Source organism: Dipodomys ordii, unplaced genomic scaffold (assembly GCF_000151885.1).
Source record: "Dipodomys ordii isolate 6190 unplaced genomic scaffold, Dord_2.0 Scaffold23, whole genome shotgun sequence".
NCBI classification, from domain to species: Eukaryota; Metazoa; Chordata; class Mammalia; order Rodentia; family Heteromyidae; genus Dipodomys; species Dipodomys ordii.
In genome coordinates, this window is record NW_012267239.1 from 6,777,389 (window position 1) to 6,795,313 (window position 17,925).

At 50.7% G+C, this 17,925-nt stretch overlaps 1 protein-coding gene across 1 annotated transcript in view; it reads right to left on the minus strand.

Annotated features, from left to right (window-relative positions):
* The window catches only part of Svop (SV2 related protein homolog (rat)), a 39,545-nt gene extending 21,806 nt beyond the window's left edge, over positions 1-17,739 (minus strand). The window contains exons 1-6 of the mRNA XM_013014347.1: positions 17,705-17,739; positions 7,951-8,111; positions 6,869-6,954; positions 5,555-5,653; positions 4,378-4,449; positions 975-1,099 (exon numbers count right to left, since the gene is read on the minus strand). Of these exons, the coding sequence (XP_012869801.1) occupies positions 975-1,099; positions 4,378-4,449; positions 5,555-5,653; positions 6,869-6,954; positions 7,951-8,111; positions 17,705-17,739 (578 nt within the window). The remainder of the gene's footprint in view (positions 1-974; positions 1,100-4,377; positions 4,450-5,554; positions 5,654-6,868; positions 6,955-7,950; positions 8,112-17,704) is intronic.
* Positions 17,740-17,925: the final 186 nt, after the last annotated feature.

The following is a 17,925-nucleotide window of genomic DNA, read 5'->3' on the forward strand; positions in this document are numbered from 1 at the left end:
GGTCCAAAGCCAGCCTGGGCAGCAAAGTATGTGAGACTTAGCTCCAATTAACCAGTAAAAAGCCAGAAGGGATGCTGTGGCTCAAGTGGTTACTGTTATGACCTGTGTGTTATGGTTATGTTAGAGATGTCAACCTTGCTCTCATAGTTCACTGTAGCTTCTAATGCAGCCCCACAGAGCCTCCCCTGAGTCGCCAAAGCCGTGAGGAATGAGAGCATCTCCTGGTAACTATGGGACATTCTGCAGAAAACCCAAAGGACACTCAGGTCCCTTTCATAAAACTACAGCATTTGTGCAGTCTGCACGCACCCTCCTGTTCTTTCTTTTTTCTTTTTTTCTTTTTTTTTGTTGGTCATGGGGCTTGAACTCTGGGCCTGGGCGCTGTCCCTGAGCTCTTCAGCTCAAGGTGGGCACTCTACCACTTGAGCCACAGCGTTACTTCCAGGTTTCTGAGATAAGAGTCTCATGGACTTTCCTGCCCAGGCTGGCTTTGAACCTGGATCCTCAGATCTCAGGGATGACAGGCGTGAGCCACCATCACCCAGCTTTCCTTTCCTTTCCTTTCCTTTCCTTTCCTTTCCTTTCCTTTCCTTTCCTTTCCTTTCCTTCCTTCCTTCCTTCCTTCCTTCCTTCTCTCTCTTTTTTGGTCAGTCATGAGGCTTGAACTCATCCCCTGGGCATTGTCCCTGAGCAATTTGGCTCAAGGCTAGCAGTTTACCACTTTGAGCCACAGCACCACTTCTGGCTTTTTCGGTGCTTCATCGGAAATAAGAGTCTCATGGACTTTCCTGCTTGGTCTGGCTTTGTGGCACAATCCTCCTATCTCAGCCTCTTGAGTAGCTAGGATGACAGGTGTGAGCACCAGCACCTGGCTTGGTCTGTGTTGGCTTTTGAACCTGTGCATAGAGAAGGTTGACCAGTTGCCTGCCTGCATGTGTACCTGGCTGGAGGGTGGGGGTGGGGCATTTACTTACGACTGGGGGACTCCTCCGATCCCAAAGCCCACCAGGCCTCGGAGCACCAGGATCCAGCTGTACACGGGTGCAAATGCACTGAGGACACCATAGTAGAGGGTCCAGAGGACGCTGATCTTCAGCCCCTGCAGGAAGGGAGAGCCCAGTCACAGGTTCCTCCAGGGCCCTGCACCACCTGACCCTCCTGTAGGGTCTGGCAAACAGCTGGCACCAGACTGGCACTAGGCTCTAGCCGCTTTCTAATGGTGGCCCGCGGAAGCCCTCCCTATTGGAGATGGATGGACATCCCAACCAATCAGCTGCATTCTGTGGGAGAATTCACTTCTACCTCCAAGGTCACAGTGAAGGTCACACGCAGCTGTGGAGGCAGAGGCCCGTGGATCTTTACCTTACTTAATACTACCTCGGTGGGTTCCCCACAGGCTTGGCCAGTGCTGGGAATAACAACAGAACTCTTTCTCAGTGACAAGAACTTTCTGGGCAAAGCTGTTTCCCCTTAAGCATAGCCCCTGGAGAGGCTGCTTCCTCCCACTTTGGGATGAACACGCTGAGACACCGGGGCGAGGCCTGCGAGGGAGAAGCTGGGATTGGAACTGGCCTTCCTCAGAGCCCAGGCCGTCTCCTGGCAAAGACGGAGCAGCCTCTCTGGCCGATACGAGTGACTTGTAGGAAGGAAGCCAAGGCGGGCTGGGCAGTCCCCGGAGATGGAGGACTGTGGGATGAGCGCTCTGAAATACTGCAGTTTGGCTTCTCAGAGTATTTTTCACCCTTTGTCGATCTTGCCAGTGATGGCTTGGTTTGGGTCCTTCCTTCTCCGTCTGGGAGGTATATTCTGCATCCTCAGTTTCTACCAAGGAGGGGCCCTTTTTCCTAGCTGTCACAGCCCAAAATGTGTCTAGACACATCCCCTTCCTCACTCTTCTAGAAGATGTAAATGCAGCCATATTCCACAGGAGTTATGTCTTTACCAAAAACCCCACTACAACTGGGCACTGGAAGCTCACGCCTGTCATTCTAGCTACTCAGGAAGCTGAGATCTGAGGATCACAGATCGAAGCCAGCCCAGGCAGGAAAGTCTGTGAGACTCTTATCTCCAATGAACCACCAGAAAACCAAAAGTGGAGCTGTGGCTCAAAGTGGTAGAGTGCTAGCCTTGAGCAAAAAGAAGCTCAGAGACAGCACCCAGGCCCTGAGTTCAAGCCCCGGGACACACACACCTTTTTAAAATGCAAGCTTCCATTGCTCTTCTTTACGTTCTCCTGGGCACAGAGAGAGGAGAGACCACCCTGGATGGCAGAATACTCTTCCTAGGACAGTCAGGGCCCTTGGCTATAAGTAAACTGGGAACATACAGGAAATAGCAGCCTGGAAGTCTTTATTATGGATCTGTGATGAACCAGGTACTGCATCAGGCCCAACCATTTTAGAGAACAAGACAGGTTTGGCCTCTTTCTTCAGTGTGTAGCAATCATTCCACATTGTAGACCCCGTGCCCAGGGCAGACATCACTAATCCATCACAGCACCATTCCAAGAGGTTTTTTCTGGCTCTTCAAATCCACGTTTCTACTTTTTGTGACAATTTAGAAATGTTGTATCCCCTTTAAAAGACTTCTATGTTGTTCCATAGCTGGTGGCGCTATTCTGGGAGGTTCTGGAAACTTTAGTGAGAGAGATCTAGCTGGAGGGAGTCACTGGGAGCGGGTATGTGTGTCAAGGCTTGTCAAACTCATCCCTCACCCCTGTTCCTTCAGTTAGCTTCCTAACAGCAGGGGGATTAGTCTCCTCCACCGTCCTCCCCCTCTCCCTGCTCCCTCCTCCCTCTTCCTGTCCCCTCCTCCCCTCTCCCCGCTCCCTCCTCCCTCTTCCTATCTCCTCCTCCTCCTCTCCCCCGCTCCCTCCTCCCTCCTTCTTTTTGTTCCTTCTTCCCTTCTTTCTCCTCCTACTCCTCCCTCTCCTCCCCCTTCCTCCTCCCCCCTTCTCCTCCTCCTATTCCCTACCCCATCCTTAGGACAGAGCCAGGACTGGGTCCTGAACCCTGTGAAACCAGAAGCTAAAACAAGACCTCCTCCCACTTCCTAAAGTTGTCTGTGTCCCTGAGGGTAAAAACTGACCAAATTACTGATTAGAAGAGGCACAGAAGCCTCCGGGGCCCTTTAGTCTGGGAAATGTAGTTAATGGTAGCTATTCTAACCTCCTCTGGTATCAATAAGGAAACTGAGGCCCAAAAAGAACAGATGTGTTCTTACTGCTTCACGGTCAAGAATACCTTCCTCCCTCTCTCTCTCTTTTTATTTCTTTATGTTTTTTGTTCATTGTGGGACTTGAACCCAGGACCTGGATGCTGTCTTTGAGCCACAGATCAACTTCCAGTTTTCTGGTGGTTAAATGGAGATAAAGAGCCTCACAGACTTTCTTGCCCAGGCTGGCTTTGAACCACAATCCTCCTATCTCAGCCTCCGGAGTAGCTAGGATTACCAATGTGAGCCACGAGCACCAGGCTCTTTTCTTTTCTTAATTTTTTTTTTTTGAGCCAGTACTGTGCTTGAACTCAGAGCCTCACACTCTCTTGGCTTTTCCACTCAAGGCTGGTGCTCTACCACTTGAGCTACATTTCCACTTCCAGCTTTTTGCTGATTAATTGGAGATAGAGTGTCTCGGACGTGACTTCCTGGGAAGGTTTTTGAATCTCCATCTTCAGATCTCAGCCTCTTAAATAGCTAAGATTCTAGCCCTGGCGCATGTGCACCAGGCTCTTTTCCTACTTTTTTTTTTGTCGGTCGTGGGGCTTGAACTCTGGGCCTGGGTGCTGTCCCTCAGCTCTTCAGCTCAAAGCGAGCGCTCTACCACTTGAGCTACAGCGCCACTTCCGGTTTTCTGGTGGTTTATTGGAGATAGGAGTCTCACGGCCTTTCCTGCCCGGGCTGGCTTTGAACCGCGATCCTCAGATCTCAGCCTCCTGAGTAGCTAGGATTACAGGCGTGAGCCACCAGCGCCCAGCTCTTTTCCTACTTTTTGATTCGGGGTCTCTCGGTACAGGCTGGCCTCAAACTCTCAACCCTCCTGCCCGTGTCTTCTGAGTGCTGGTCTTACAGGTGTTCACCACCACAGTGGTGGTGCCTTGGCAGTGATCCCACGATGGAGTGGGAAGGCAGCTAGGCGAGGTGGGGGTGGGGTAAGCCAGCAGATAGCAGACCGTTTACAGCTGCCAGCGGCGCACGGGGGCCCTGCCTCTCCATCTGGCTGCGCTGCCACCCTTCAGGTGCCCCAGGAAGGCCTGAGGATGTCCAGGGGACCCCAGCTGGCCCAGGAGCATCATCTTGACCCTGAGATGCCCATCCTTGGGCCCTGGCGGGGGGGGGGGGGACACGGAGCGCATGCGCCTTGGGAGGAGGTTGCCTTACTGTTTTCCTGCCGTACTGGTCTGAGATGTTACCCCAGAGCGTGGAGCTGGACATCATGCCTACGAAGACCACCTGGGGGTGCAAAGAGAGAGAGATGTGACGTCATGCTGCCCACCGGTGACATCACACATCCTGCCCCATGACCTCACACCCAGGAATGAGGAGGCACCTATATTTGCCGCCGCCGGGGGGCGGGGGGCAGGTGTGGACCCTGGATTTATGATTTGGGGCTTGGGTTTGGGTGGTACCAGGGATTGAATTCATGGCCTCCCAACTAGCTTGGCTTGCTGGCCCAAGGCTTCTAGCTCTGGAGGTGGTTGCTGGCTACTTGGAGACGGCATCTCTTGGACTTTTTCCTGTCTGGACTTCTAACCTTAATCCTCTGGATTACAGGTGTAAGCCGGAGCCTGGGCTCAAGGTCACAGTTCCAGTGGCTGTGTCACTGAGCCCAAGTGGCCTTATTGCTGACCTTAGGCTGTGTTTTGTTGTAGAAGGCACTCGAGGTATTCCCAACAGTTATCAACAGCAACAATAATAATAATACCTTCATTCTCCCCTAGTTAACAATTGCTGTCTCTGCCGCCAGCCAGGCTGTGTGACCATCAGGGAGTGGCTCAACCTCTCTGTGCCTCATTTTTCTCAGTTAGCGGGAGACCCACCTCCACAGGCCCACTGTAGGCTAGGCAATGCATACCGTTTCTACAACGTGGCTTAAGCCCTTGGCCTTGCAGGAGCTCACTAAGTATTTGCTTTGGAGTGATCTTCACTCTGGCCTGGTGGCTCCCATCCCATTTAGAAAGTCCATCCCCTAGCAAAAGCAGAGGGCTCGGCCCTGTCCTCCACTCGGCCCTCGGTCCAGACCGCAGCACCGAGTACTATTTCTCAGCACCTGCAACGTGCCAGCTCTGTACCGGCTTTGGCTTTAATCTTCAACCCACCCCTGGGTGAGAGGAGCGAGCTGAAGGGGCAGGGTCCCTGTAGGAGGGGTCCACGGTGGATGTCTGGGGGCCCCATACTGGACCTCTGAATGGGGCAGTGTCTGTCTGCCGTGAACCAGCCAGGAGATGGGAGTTAGGGGAGGGAGCAACTACAGGAAGTCCCGCCCAGGGGACCAGGGACATCCTTCAAGGCTACCCAGAGGACCAGAAGTGGACGCCGCCACACCGGGCCACCTTACCGAGGTCAGCAGCGCCACCTGCCAGCTGGGCAGCTGCCACTCGCAGTGCAGCTGTGGTGCCAGGACGCTGAGGATCATCATCTCCATGGCATCCGCCATCTGCAGGGGGGAAGGAGGCGGGTGAGGCCCTGAGTTCAAATCCCAGTACCACCCTGTGCTGGGGACAGCCGAGCGGGGCTCCCTCCAGTGGTCAAAGACCTGAATTGCCATGCAGGGATCCACAGAGACAGGGAATGTTTACTCTATTTTTCCCATACTTAACAATAACAAGGCTAGGAAGGTGGCTCCATGGTAGAGTGCTTGCCTAGCATGCATGAAGCCCTGGGTTCGATTCCTCAGTACCCACATACACAGAAAAAGCTGGAAGTGGCGTTGTGGCTCAAGTGGCAGAGTGCTAGCCTTGAGCAAAACCAGCTCAGGGACAGTGCCTAGGCCCTGAGTTTAAGCCCCAGGACTGGCAAAAAAAAAAAAGTTTCTTCCCTTTTCTCTGATGTAAATAAACACTAGTTTGTTTTGGGATGGTGGGTTGCCTGTGTAGAAGTCTCTGGATATTTAACAAGCATGATTTTTTTTTTTAAACTGGGGAAAAGTGAAGGAAGGGGTGAGGTCATCCAAAAAAAATAAATGTATTCATTATCTGATTTATGAAATGATAACCCTCCTGTACAGTAATGACTAATAACAAGAAATAAGTAAACCATATTAAAGCACACTAGAAAGCCCTAGGAACTAAGTATCTTTTCAGGACTAGACAGAATATAAACTAGAGTTTAAAAGCAGACTGGAGAAGCTGGGCACCGGTGGCTCACACCTGTAATCCTAGCTACTCAGGAGGCTGCGATCTGAGAATGGAGGTTCAAAGCCAGCCAGGGCAAGAAAGTCCCATGAGACTCTGATCTCCAATTCATCACCAGGAAGAAGAAAAACTAAGGAACGGAAATGGATCTGTGGCTCAAGTGGTAGAGCGCTAGCCTTGAGCACAGAGAAGCTCAGGGACAGCGCCCAGGCCGAGTTCAAACCCCAGGACTGGCACAAAACAAAAACAACAGACTGGAGCAAGAAATCATAGATAGGGAGAAATGATGACCCATTTGGAAAAATAGTTCGCATGCCTCCTCATACCAGTAAACGGAGATCAGGCCCCCACCATGTGGAGATGTGAGTTAGGGCTGGAGATCTCCTTAAAGCCAAAGATAAATTGTCTTTTGTGGTAGTGGTGTGTGTGGGGCCGGGGGCAGATTTCTGAACCTTGCGTGGAAACCCATTTGAGCCACATGATGGGGGCCCTGGAGACACACTCCCCCAAATACTTGCCCAAGCCAAGCCGGTGAGGACAGACAGCTTCCACTGGAATTTTCCAAACCCAATTGCTTCCACCGCGTCTTCCACCATGAAGGTATCTGAGAAGGAGAGGGGGCAGGGAAGCGGGACCTGTGTGCTTCCCTAACGGTCTGGGCTGCGTCTAGTCCCGACCTGATCCTGGAAGTGCCTTTCAGAATGTCTATCAAGTGCTTAAATAAGTTGTGATACACACACACACACACACACACACAATGAAATAAGAACCAACTGTTAAAAAGAATGCGCCAGTGGGCGTGCTGGCTCACACCTGTAATCCTAGCCACTTGGGAGACAAAGATTGGGAGGATCACGATTCGAGGCCAACCCAAATAAAAAGGTATGCAAGAGCACATCTCAACGTGCACAAATGCATGCACCAGCGCATGCTTGCACACGTATGTGACTGATGCGTGGAGACAAAGGCCAAGTGGACGTCCACAGGCCATGGGCGAGGTGGCTTGTCTTTGAGAATAACGCTTGTCTTCCCACTTCTGGATGTTTCTATAACTTCTGAGTGTTTTTCAAGAAACACCTTCCTCTCGGGCTGAGGTAAACAGCGTGACACATGTGCCAGGGGGCATGCTGAAGAAAACGCGGCAGCCGGAGAGTGCGGGGTGCTGGACTGTGTGCAGGAGCCGAGGCACACACCAACTTGTGAAGTCTGGAGATCACTACCGTCATCACCACCACCATCATCACCATCATCACCATCACCACCATCATCACCATCACCACCATCACCACCATCACCATCATCACCATCATCATCACCATCACCACCATCACCACCATCACCATCATCACCATCATCATCACCATCACCACCATCACCATCACTACCATCACCAGCAGCATCACCACTATTATGGCTCTGTCCATAGCCAAGTGTGTGGTGATGCTGCCTGGCAGGGATTGTGACACAGCCCAGCCTGCTGCACTAAGCCGCACCCCCATTTCCAGTGTCACCCCGGGGGGCCCTCTGTGCCCTCCCCGCACCCCTTCATGCCAGCTGATGGAGGCCCCCGGGGAGCGGCCTGGGCGTGCGGGCCCCTCACCATCCGTGGGGTTGGCGAACTCCTTGGGCACGGCGGCCCCGTCGTCCAGTTCCACTGCCTCGAGGCCGGCGCGGACGCCCTCGATCTGGACCTCATGCTCCCCCGAGGCCGCGTCCTCCTCCGACCTCGCGCTCTCCCCAGTGCGCCGGAACTTCACCACCCTGCGGGGGACAGCGCAGCCCATCAGCATGGCCAGCACGGCCAGCACAGACAGCATGGCCAGCCTGGTCAGCATGGCCAGCATGGTGAGCACAGTTAGCATGGTCAGCTTAGCCAGCATGGTCAGCATGACCCCCATGGTGAGCATGGTCAGTATGGCCAGCATGGTCAGCATGGCAGTCATGGTCAGCATGGTCAACACGGTCAGCATGTTCAACACAGTCAGCATGGCCAGCATGGCCAGATGGTCCAGACCCCCAGCTCAGGTGAGGGGCCATTTGGTGGAGTTGGGGCTGGGGGATACTGGCGTTTCCACAGCATGTGGGTGAGGGGTGTGTGTAGGACGGTGTCGAGGCCGAGCATCAAGGGCTGCCACGTGTGGCGGGGCATGTTGCTCAGTTCCCGTGCACGGCCGTGCACCTGAAGGGGTGTTTGTTTTGGGCCCGAGCACAGCTCAGCATTGGCGCCAGGCCTGGCATCACCGTGGGGACATGGTCTGAGATGACACCCAGGGGCCACTCCCTGTGACCACCCCAGAGCAGGCCGCCGCAGACGAGGCGGCTGCCAGGGTGGACGGACACCGAGGTCACCACTGGAGTGGACTGGCCCCACAGTCATTGCATGGAACCACTCAGCAGGAGGCCCCTCGCTGCGGGAAACCCGGCCCCGGCCCCGGCCTCCACTCTTGCATCTGCACACCCAGGAAGAAACAACTGGGCACCTTTGGCGAGTTGTGGGGCTTGAATTCTGGGCCTGGGCACTGTCCTTCAGCTCTTCAGCTCAAGGTTAGCGCTCTACCACTTGAGCCTTAGTGCCATTTCCAGTTTTCTGGTGGTTTATTAGAGATAAGAGTCTCATGGACTTTCCTGCCCAGGCTGGCTTTGAACTGTGATCCTCAGATCTCAGCCTCCTGAGTAGCGAGGGTTACAGGTGTGAGCCACCAGCTCCCAGTCTCAAGAACTTTTATACCCAGGCTGGTCTCGAATGGCAATCTTCCTGATCTCCACCTCACAAATACTAGGATTACAGGCCTGTGCCACCCTGCCCAGTGGAAAACCTCTAATCCAAGATTGTGTTCTGTTCCCTGTCCTCCAAGAATCCATCTGAATTCTAGAAGTTTTTTTTTGTGTGTGTGGGGGGGGTCCAGTCGTGGGGCCTGAACTCTGGGCCTGGGCACTGTGTCGCTCAGCTCTTCAGCTCAAGGCTAGCGCTCTACCACTTGAGCCACAGCGCCACTTCCAGCTTTTTTCTTTTTGCTTATGTTGTGCTGAGGAATTGAACTCATGGCCTAATGCATGCAAGGCAGATGCTCTACCACTGAGCCACTTTCCCAGCCCTCTAGAATTTTTCTATTGGTGCAAAAAAAAAATTGTTTTAATGGGATATGGATTTGTGAGTTGAAATCATTGTACTTCCTGCCCCCAGAAAATAAGTTGAATAAAAGAGAACAAGACATACTGTGCTAACACCGGAAGACAGGCTGCAGGGACCCTGGGCCTCTGAAAAGCCCTGGATGGTGGCTGAGGTTTTAAGTCTAGAATTGGCTCAGTTAGGGACCATGTGAAATTGGTCCCAGTGAGATAACAGGGAAGAATTGGGTTCCCTGACCCCTAAATCAGAAACATAAATTTCCAGGTTGGGAACACAGAATTACTAGGAGAGAGAAGGCTGCTGACGTACTTTATCGATGAAGGGAAGCTGGGTGGATCGTCCCGGACTCTGAGGAGAGCATGGTGGAGAGCCTTGACTGGGGCCTGGTGAACTTCCTCTGCCAACAATGAAACCTCTCTCTCTCTCTCTCTCTTTTTGGCAGGTAATGTGTGGTCTTTTCCAAATTTATTGCTTTGCTGGTAATTGAATAGAGGCCAGGTTCCAGTCCAAGTGCTGCCTGGTACGGGTTGTAGACTGATACACTCAGACTTTAGTTTGTTGCACGGGGTCACTGCATCTTGGCTTTTATTTGTTGATTTATTTATCAGGAGTGCTGGGGTTTTGAACTCAGGGCTTCACTCTTGCTAGGCAGGTGCGCTACTGTTTCAGTCATTCCTCCAGTTCTGGTTATTTGGAGAATAGGATCTTGGGTTTGTTTTTTGTTTTTGTTTTGTTTTGGCCCAGGCGGGTGCAGACTCTGATCCTCCTATTTGCTATGGTCACCAATGTAGGATGGCAGGTGTGATGCACACCACATCAGGCTTTTTTTCTGTTGACAGTGTCTTGAATTTTTTTTTTTTTTTGCCTTAGCTGGCCTTGAACCATGATCCTTCAGATCTTAGCCTCCCAAGAAGCTAGGATCCTGTGAGCCACATGCTGGGTTTAACCGTCACATTTTTTTTTTTTTTTAGTATGCTCATTTCTCACATGAAGACACAGGCTGGAAACTTGCCCATGGCCACACAGCTTGCCTAAGATCCCACAAAGGCTCTACTACGTTGTGGCAAAGCCATAGTCCCAACTCCCAGCCCCCAACCCCTCCTGGTTGTTATTTGAGCTGGGTGTCGCTAGGAGATGGGCGTAGCCATGTGCTGGGTGGGTGTGGCTGGGAGGTGGGCGTGGCTAAATTGCAGGCATGGCTAGGCACTGAGCGTAGCCACGTGCTGGTGGGTGTGGCTGGGCGTGGCTAAATTGCAGGCGTGGCTACGTGGTGGGCGTGGCTAAGTGGAGGCGGAGTTCTTATGGAGGAGAAACTGCCTCTGAGTCTTGGGTCTAACAGTGGAGTTTGGCGTTGGTGGCGAGGGCTTCGCTATCCGCATGAATGACAGCGGTGTCTTGTGTCTGTTTCGGGGTTCTTGGCCTCTGGGCTCTGGAAGTCGGTTGCCTGTGGTTCGTGCAACGCGGGCGGTGGTGTCCTGCAGGTGTGGAGCTGCCCTTCGACACCCTCTGTCTTGATCTTGGTTCTTTATTAAATGTGACTTTGAGGAGATAGCTTAGCACCTGCAGGGCCTGGGGTTTTTTTTGGGTCAGTACTGGAACTCGAACTCCAGGCCTCTCATTTGCTAGGTAGGGGCTCTACCATTCAAGCCACCATTCCACTCCCACCAGCTTCTGCCATCATCATCATCATCATCATTTTATTATTGTCGGTTGTGGGGCCTGAACTCAGGACCTGGGCACTGTCTCTGATCTTTTGTTCAGAGCTAGTGCTTTACCACTTGAGCCACAGCGCCACTTCAGGATTTTTGTTCCCTGTTTTATGTGTTACTGAGGAATCAAACCCAGGTCTTCATGCATGCTAGGCAAGCACTCTACCACTGAGTCACATTCCCAGTCCCCAGACTATGTTTGAATCAATTGGATTCCTAAAAATATCAATGACATGAGCCAAGATTTGCTAAGGGGGTGTGTGTGGAGGGGAGTTTAATATGAAATAAAAAGCAAATAACACTGCCATATGTTAATATATAAGGGTGCAAGCAGGCTGGCTCTCCTCACACTTATTTCTTGGCATCTGTTGTATGTATTTTTTATATATAGCTTATACCTTACCAAAATAGTTAGGAACATTTCCTTTACATAATTTTGCTATTTAAGGTAGAGAATAACTTAAGGAAATAGATGTCAACATAAAGATCTTACATGAACCATCAGCCCCTTACCTTAGCACCTTTGACTTAATTAGGGTAGTCTGTTATGTTTTTATTTTTTTGTTGTGGTTGGTACTAGAGTTTGAACTCAGGGCATCATAGTTAATATGTAGGCACTCTACTACTTGAGCCACACCTCCAGCCCTTTTTTGCTCTCATTTTTTTGTTTGTAATGGGGCTTGAACTCTGGGCCTGGGTGCTGTACCTGACCTCTTCAGCTTAAAGTGAGGGCTCTACCACGTTAGCCACAGTGCCATTTCCAGTTTTCTGGTGGTTAACTGGAGATTAGAGTCTCATGGACTTTCCTGCCCAGGCTAGCTTTGAACCACAATTCTCAGATCTCAGCCTCCTGAATAGCTAGGATTATAGGCGTGAGCCACCAGTGGCTGGCTACTTTCATTATTATTATTTTTTTTGGTCCAGTCGTGGGGCCTGTACTCTGGGCCTGGATGCTGTCCCTCAGCTCTTCAGCTCAAGGCTAGCGCTCTACCACTTGAGCCACAGTGCCACTTCTGGTTTTTCCTTTTTTGCTTATGTGGTGCTAAGGAATCGAACCCATGGACTCATGCATGCAAGGCAAGAGCTCTACCACTGAGCCACCTTCCCAGACCTATTATTATTATTATTACCAGGCTTGGGGCTTTAACTCAGGGCCTGAGCACTGTCCCTGAACTTCTTTCACTCAAGGTTAGCACTCTACCACTTGAGCCACAGTGCCACTTCCGTTTTTTCTGTTTATGTGGTACTGAGGAATCGAACCCAGGGCTGTATGCATGCTAGGCAAGCACTCTAGCCTCTCATTATTACTTTTTTTTGGGGGGGGGTCCAGTCATGGGGCCTGAACTCTGGGCCTGGGTGCTGTCCCTCAGCTCTTCAGCTCAAGGCTAGTGCTATACCACTTGAGCCACAGCACCACTTCTGGCTTTTTTCTTTTTGCTTATGTGGTGCTGAGGAATTGAACCCAGGCCTCAGGCATGCAAGGCAAGCAGTCTACCACTGAGCCACCTTCCCAGCCTCCCTTTCATTATTTTTTAATGACGGTCTTGCTTCTTGACTAGAATTGGGCCTGGACTTCAATCTTCCTATTTTTCACTTCCTACCATCAATGAGATGACGGGTGTGTGCTGTTATGCTCAGCTTCTTCCATAGAAATGGAGTCTCAGTCTTTTCTGCCTGGGCTGGCTTGAACCTGAGTACTCCCAATCCCCTTTTCCCCATAGCTAGGATGAGAGGCATGCGTCACAGCACTCAGCTACTGGTTGAGAAGGAGGTCTTGTATGGATGCTTTGGCTGGCCCAGACCTGGAGCCACAGTCCTCTCAATCTCAGCCTTCAAAGTGGCTAGGATTAAAGGGTTTTTTTGGTTTGTTTGCTTTGCTTGAGGCTGGACTTCTATCCTCCAAACTATAAACTCTGTAGCTTAGATGAGTATACCTTTGTTGAGATGGGGGAGGGGGTGGGCAGTCTCGCTCACTTGCCCAGGCTGGCCTCAAACCACAATCTCCCCAGTTTCTACCACCTGATTGCAGATAGGTGCCACCATACCCAATCCTTGATTAAGATATGTAGATAAGGAAGTTAAAAAGAACAAAATGTGGTTTCACTTATCTATTGGTTTAATTCTGGTGCTACCAGGTTTGGCTCTCAGGGCTTCCCAGTTTTCTGTCTTTTCACCTGAGTTTCTGGAATTCTGTTCCTTGAGTTCACAAATCTATCACAGGGAACAGGAGGCTTAAATGGAGCTGATTTCCACAGGATTGAACTGAAGAGTCCTGCATGAGGACAGATGGTCCACCATGGTTGGGGAGGGGGAGAGAGGGAAGAGTCCACTTACGGTGAGCATCTGACTTTGGTGTGAGCCACCTGAGCCACACTCTTCAGTAGCTGTGTGACCCTGGGAAAGTTATTTCACCTTTCTCAATCTCTGTTTCCCCAGTATAAAATGGAGATGGTAATTCCTGCCTCTCAGGTTTCCCCGGAGGTGAGGAAGTCACCAGATAGGAGGAGACAGGCACCATCACTTGGTTATTTCAATAAGAGCTGACCGATGGCTGGCTGGGTGCTGAGCATAGGGACAGACAGACAAAGGAAAGATGGTCCTTGTCACCCATGGAGGAGATACTGTTGGAGGCGTGGTTGATCTATAAACAGACACTCTGTGTGTGTGTGTGTGTGTGTGTGTGTGTACTGGGGCTTTTCTGCTCTTGCTAGGCTTTACTGCTCAAGCCTGGCACTCTACCACTTGAGCCACCCATCTACTTCTGGCTTTTTGCTGGGGCTAACTTCAAACTGTCCTTCTCCAGATCTCAGCCTCTTGAGTAGCTAGGATTACAGATGTGAGCCACTGGCTCTTGGCTATAAATTTAATTTTAAATAGCCACATATAGTATTTACCATAGTGGACAGTGCAGCTCTAGATTGTGAAAGCTCAAAACAAAGACCATTCTGTTGGGGCTCGGAATGTGGTTTGGTAGAGTGCTTGCCTAGCAGCCATGAAGCCCTGGGTTTGACTCCTCAGTACTACATAAAACAAAAGCTAGTGGCACTGTGGCTCAAGTGGTAGAGTGCTAGCTTTGAGTACAGAAAGGCTCAGGGACAGTGCCCACGCCCTGAATTCAAGCCCCAGGTCTGGGCAAAAAAAAGAGACCATTCTGTCTTAGTTGTAGAATCCTTTATGCTATGGATAATATCCAAGTGGGTGGATAGATGGATGGATGGATTGATAGATGTATAGGTGGATGGGTGGACGGATGGATGGATGGATGAATGGATGGATGGATGGATAGTGGGGGATGGGTAGGTGGATGGATGAGTGGGTAAATGAAAAGTAGGTAAGTGGATGGATGGATGGATATGTAGATGGATAGATGGGTGAATGGATGGGTGTGTAGATAGGTGGATGGATGGATGGGTAGACCAATGGGTGGGTCTGTCAATGAGAACACAAACAATTCTAGTCATTCATGGTTAGAGTAACAAGAAGTCATCTGGGGCCTGAGGATCCAGCCCAGAGAAAGAGTGCTAGCCTAGCATGTGTAAAGGCACCAGAAAGGTGGACATGATGCCAAAGCTTAGCAGTCCAGATCTCCAGTGCGTGCTGCTGGCTTCGAGGACAACACAGAGATACCAGGGGGTGGCTGGGGGCTCAAAAGAACCACACGCCAGAGCTGTACGAAGGCCCCAAGTTCAAGAAGGCAGTATCTCCCCAAGGACCTCACCCCTTCCCCACCCCATCAACTGCTGGGTGATTAGTGTGATCTATTCACACTTGGCCTCCCACAGGACTGAGTCTGTTCCATCCCTCTCTGAGGCAATCTGAATTATTTTTTTAAATCATATTGTTCTCAGGAAGTCTGTCGCTTGCAATCTGTGCATAATATATGCAAGGTATGGTTTAAAAAATATCTAAGTCGTGATTTGTAACCCACTCAGACTCACAAGGCTTTTCACTTATGCCTCCTTTTTATAAATTGAAGGCAATATGTTTCAGGGATTCTTTTGACTCCATTCAAATGTAGTTGGAGGCTTTCAAATGGCCATTTGTGAGTCGGGCACTAAGGAACCGACATCTTTTGTTTTTACAAATGATGTTTCAGACGTCATAACCACAATAATAGTGATGCAACAATACATAGCTAATTGTGGTAGATGTTTTATGCTTGATCAAGTACCTAGCATATTTGTCTCTTTTTGCAGTGCTGGGGATCAAACCCAGGGCCTTGTGCATGCTAGGCAAATGCTCTTACCACTGAGCTACACCCACAACCTTCATTGTATTGCTGATTTATCTCATTTGGTCTTCAAAATAACCATCAGAAGTATGTACTATTATGTTGCAATTTTGTTTATTTTTGGTGCTAGGGATCAGACCCTGGGCCTTGAGTAAGCCAAGCACATACTCCCCTCTGAGATGCACTGCCAACCTCACAATACCATTTTTTTTTTTGGTCAGTTGTAGGGTTTGAACTGTGGGCCTGAGCCCTGTCCCTCAGTTCTTCAGCTCAAGGTTAGCACTCTACCACTTGAGCCACAGTGCCACTTCTGATTTTCTGGTGTTTTATAGGAGATAAGAGTCTCATGGACTTTCCTGCCACGGCTGGCTTTGAACTGTGATCCTCAGATCTCAGCCTCCTGAGTAGCTAGGATTACAGGTGTGAGCCACAAATGCCCAGTTTTGATATCAATATTCTAACTAGGGAAACTGAGTCTCAGAAAGGTTGACATGCTTGCTTACATCACACAGCTGAAAGTAACAGTCAAGATTGGCACCCAAGTCTGACTCAGAGCCAGTATTCAGAGCAGTAAACAATTTGATCTTTCTAATAAATTATATATATATATATATGACATCAAAAAGAATAATCAAACACATGGGCTGGTGACTCATGCCTGTAATCTGAGCTATTCAATAGGCTGAGCTCTGAGGATCACAGTTTGAAGCCAGCCCAGGCAGACAAATCTAAGAGACACTTATTTCTAATTAACCAGCAAAAGGCTAGACATGGAGCTTTGGCTCAAGTGGTAGAGAGCCAGCCTTGCATGCAAAAGCTAAGTGAGAGTATGAGGCCTTGAGTTTAAGTCTCCATACCAGAAAAAGAAACAAAAAAAGAGATTGCATTTTCTTAGAAACTCTACTGCTATTTAGGAAATGAAATCTAGCATAGTTAATTTAAAAGAAAGTGGTTGTGCTATGCTTGAGAGATTTGCATTCAGACATTTGCCTTTTTATATACTCCTGAGCCAATCTCAGGACTGTATAACCAGGAACCATTCCCGTGTGTAAAATACAGCAGTGTATTCATTTGTGGATCAATTACTACAAGCTTCAAAGCGAAATTTAAATTAATTAAAAAATTTTCAGATGAACACAAATGTCACACCCATGGTGAAGTTATCATCTCTGTAATCTCCCTCAGTAACAGAGCCTTCAGAAAACAACCAAGGTACCCCAGAAGTCACTCGGGAGAAATCCTCAGTAGCCAGGAGGGAAAAACACACCTTTTTTTTTTAAGCCAAGAAAATCCACACTTGCTACCAATAAAATAGCCTTCCAGTTCAACAGCATCCATCAGACACATATGGAGTCTACTTTGCCATCCAAATGGCTAGTGATTCTAAATGTTAAAACAGAACAGTCCCCTCCCCCAAAAAACCCCCAAAACATTCTTTTTTGCATGCTCCCTGTCTTACTTTTGGAATTAGCTTAAAAGAGTCGCCATCTGCTTGTGATAAGAAAGATCTGTAAGACTTCCCCTTTTCCCTCCTTCCAAGGCCCCTGTCCTTTCTTCCAGTTGCCTGGAGTAGCTTCCCGAACAGCTCCATCCAAGGGTGATCCTCGCCTTTCATTCAGAAGAAGGGGAGAGGTTCCTTGCACCCCCCAGCACCCCCCAAGCTCAGCCTCTCTCGCGCACACGCTCCGTAAACAGCAGCACTGTGCCCCAGCCTGTCTTCTCAGAAGGAAAGAATCCCAGCATTTTTTTAAAAAAAGAAACCTCTTTGCAACCCCTTTCATTCCTTTCCAAAAGACCTTGCAGAAAAAGGGGGCGTATGGGGGGGGGGAGGAAGCAGGAATGTCACAGTCTGGGAGCAGGGCTCGAAGGGAAGGACAGATGTCATGCGTTCCTCATCAATTCTGTCCACATTTCCAATCGGCAGCGGAGGCTCTCTTAAAGCGCCGATCTTCCAATCTCTTTAAGAATGGGGAAGCCTTTTTAAGGGGGGGAGGGAGGGAGGGGGTGCACACGACTCCCCTCCCCCCAGGCACGACTCCCCTTTATCAGGATCGGGTGTAAAACAATCCCTCGGAGTCAACCCAGAGGAAGCGGCTGTGCCCCCCGGGGTTGGGAAAATGGCTTGTCTGCTCCAGGCCTGGTCTCCTCCCTCGGCGGACGGGGCGAGGAGCCTGGCGGGCGGACGGAGCTGCACCCGCTCCTTGGCCGGCCGTGGGCTTCGGGGGTGGAAGGCTGTGTGCCCAGCGCTCGCGCCCCCGCCGCCCCTCCACCCCGGGGTACTCACGGCAGCTGCCGGAGCTGGAACAGGTCTTCCTCCATGGCCGCGCTGCCCGGGCTGCGCCTCTGCTCATGGCTCACATCGTAGCTCCGGAGGGACGAGCTTCAGCACCGGGGCGCTGGACAGCTCCCCGCGGCTGCTCGGCTCTCCCGGTGGCCGCGCAGGAGACAAAGCTGCCGCCGCGGGGACCTCGGGGAGAGTGGGCGGGGAGGAGGGAGAGGAGGGGG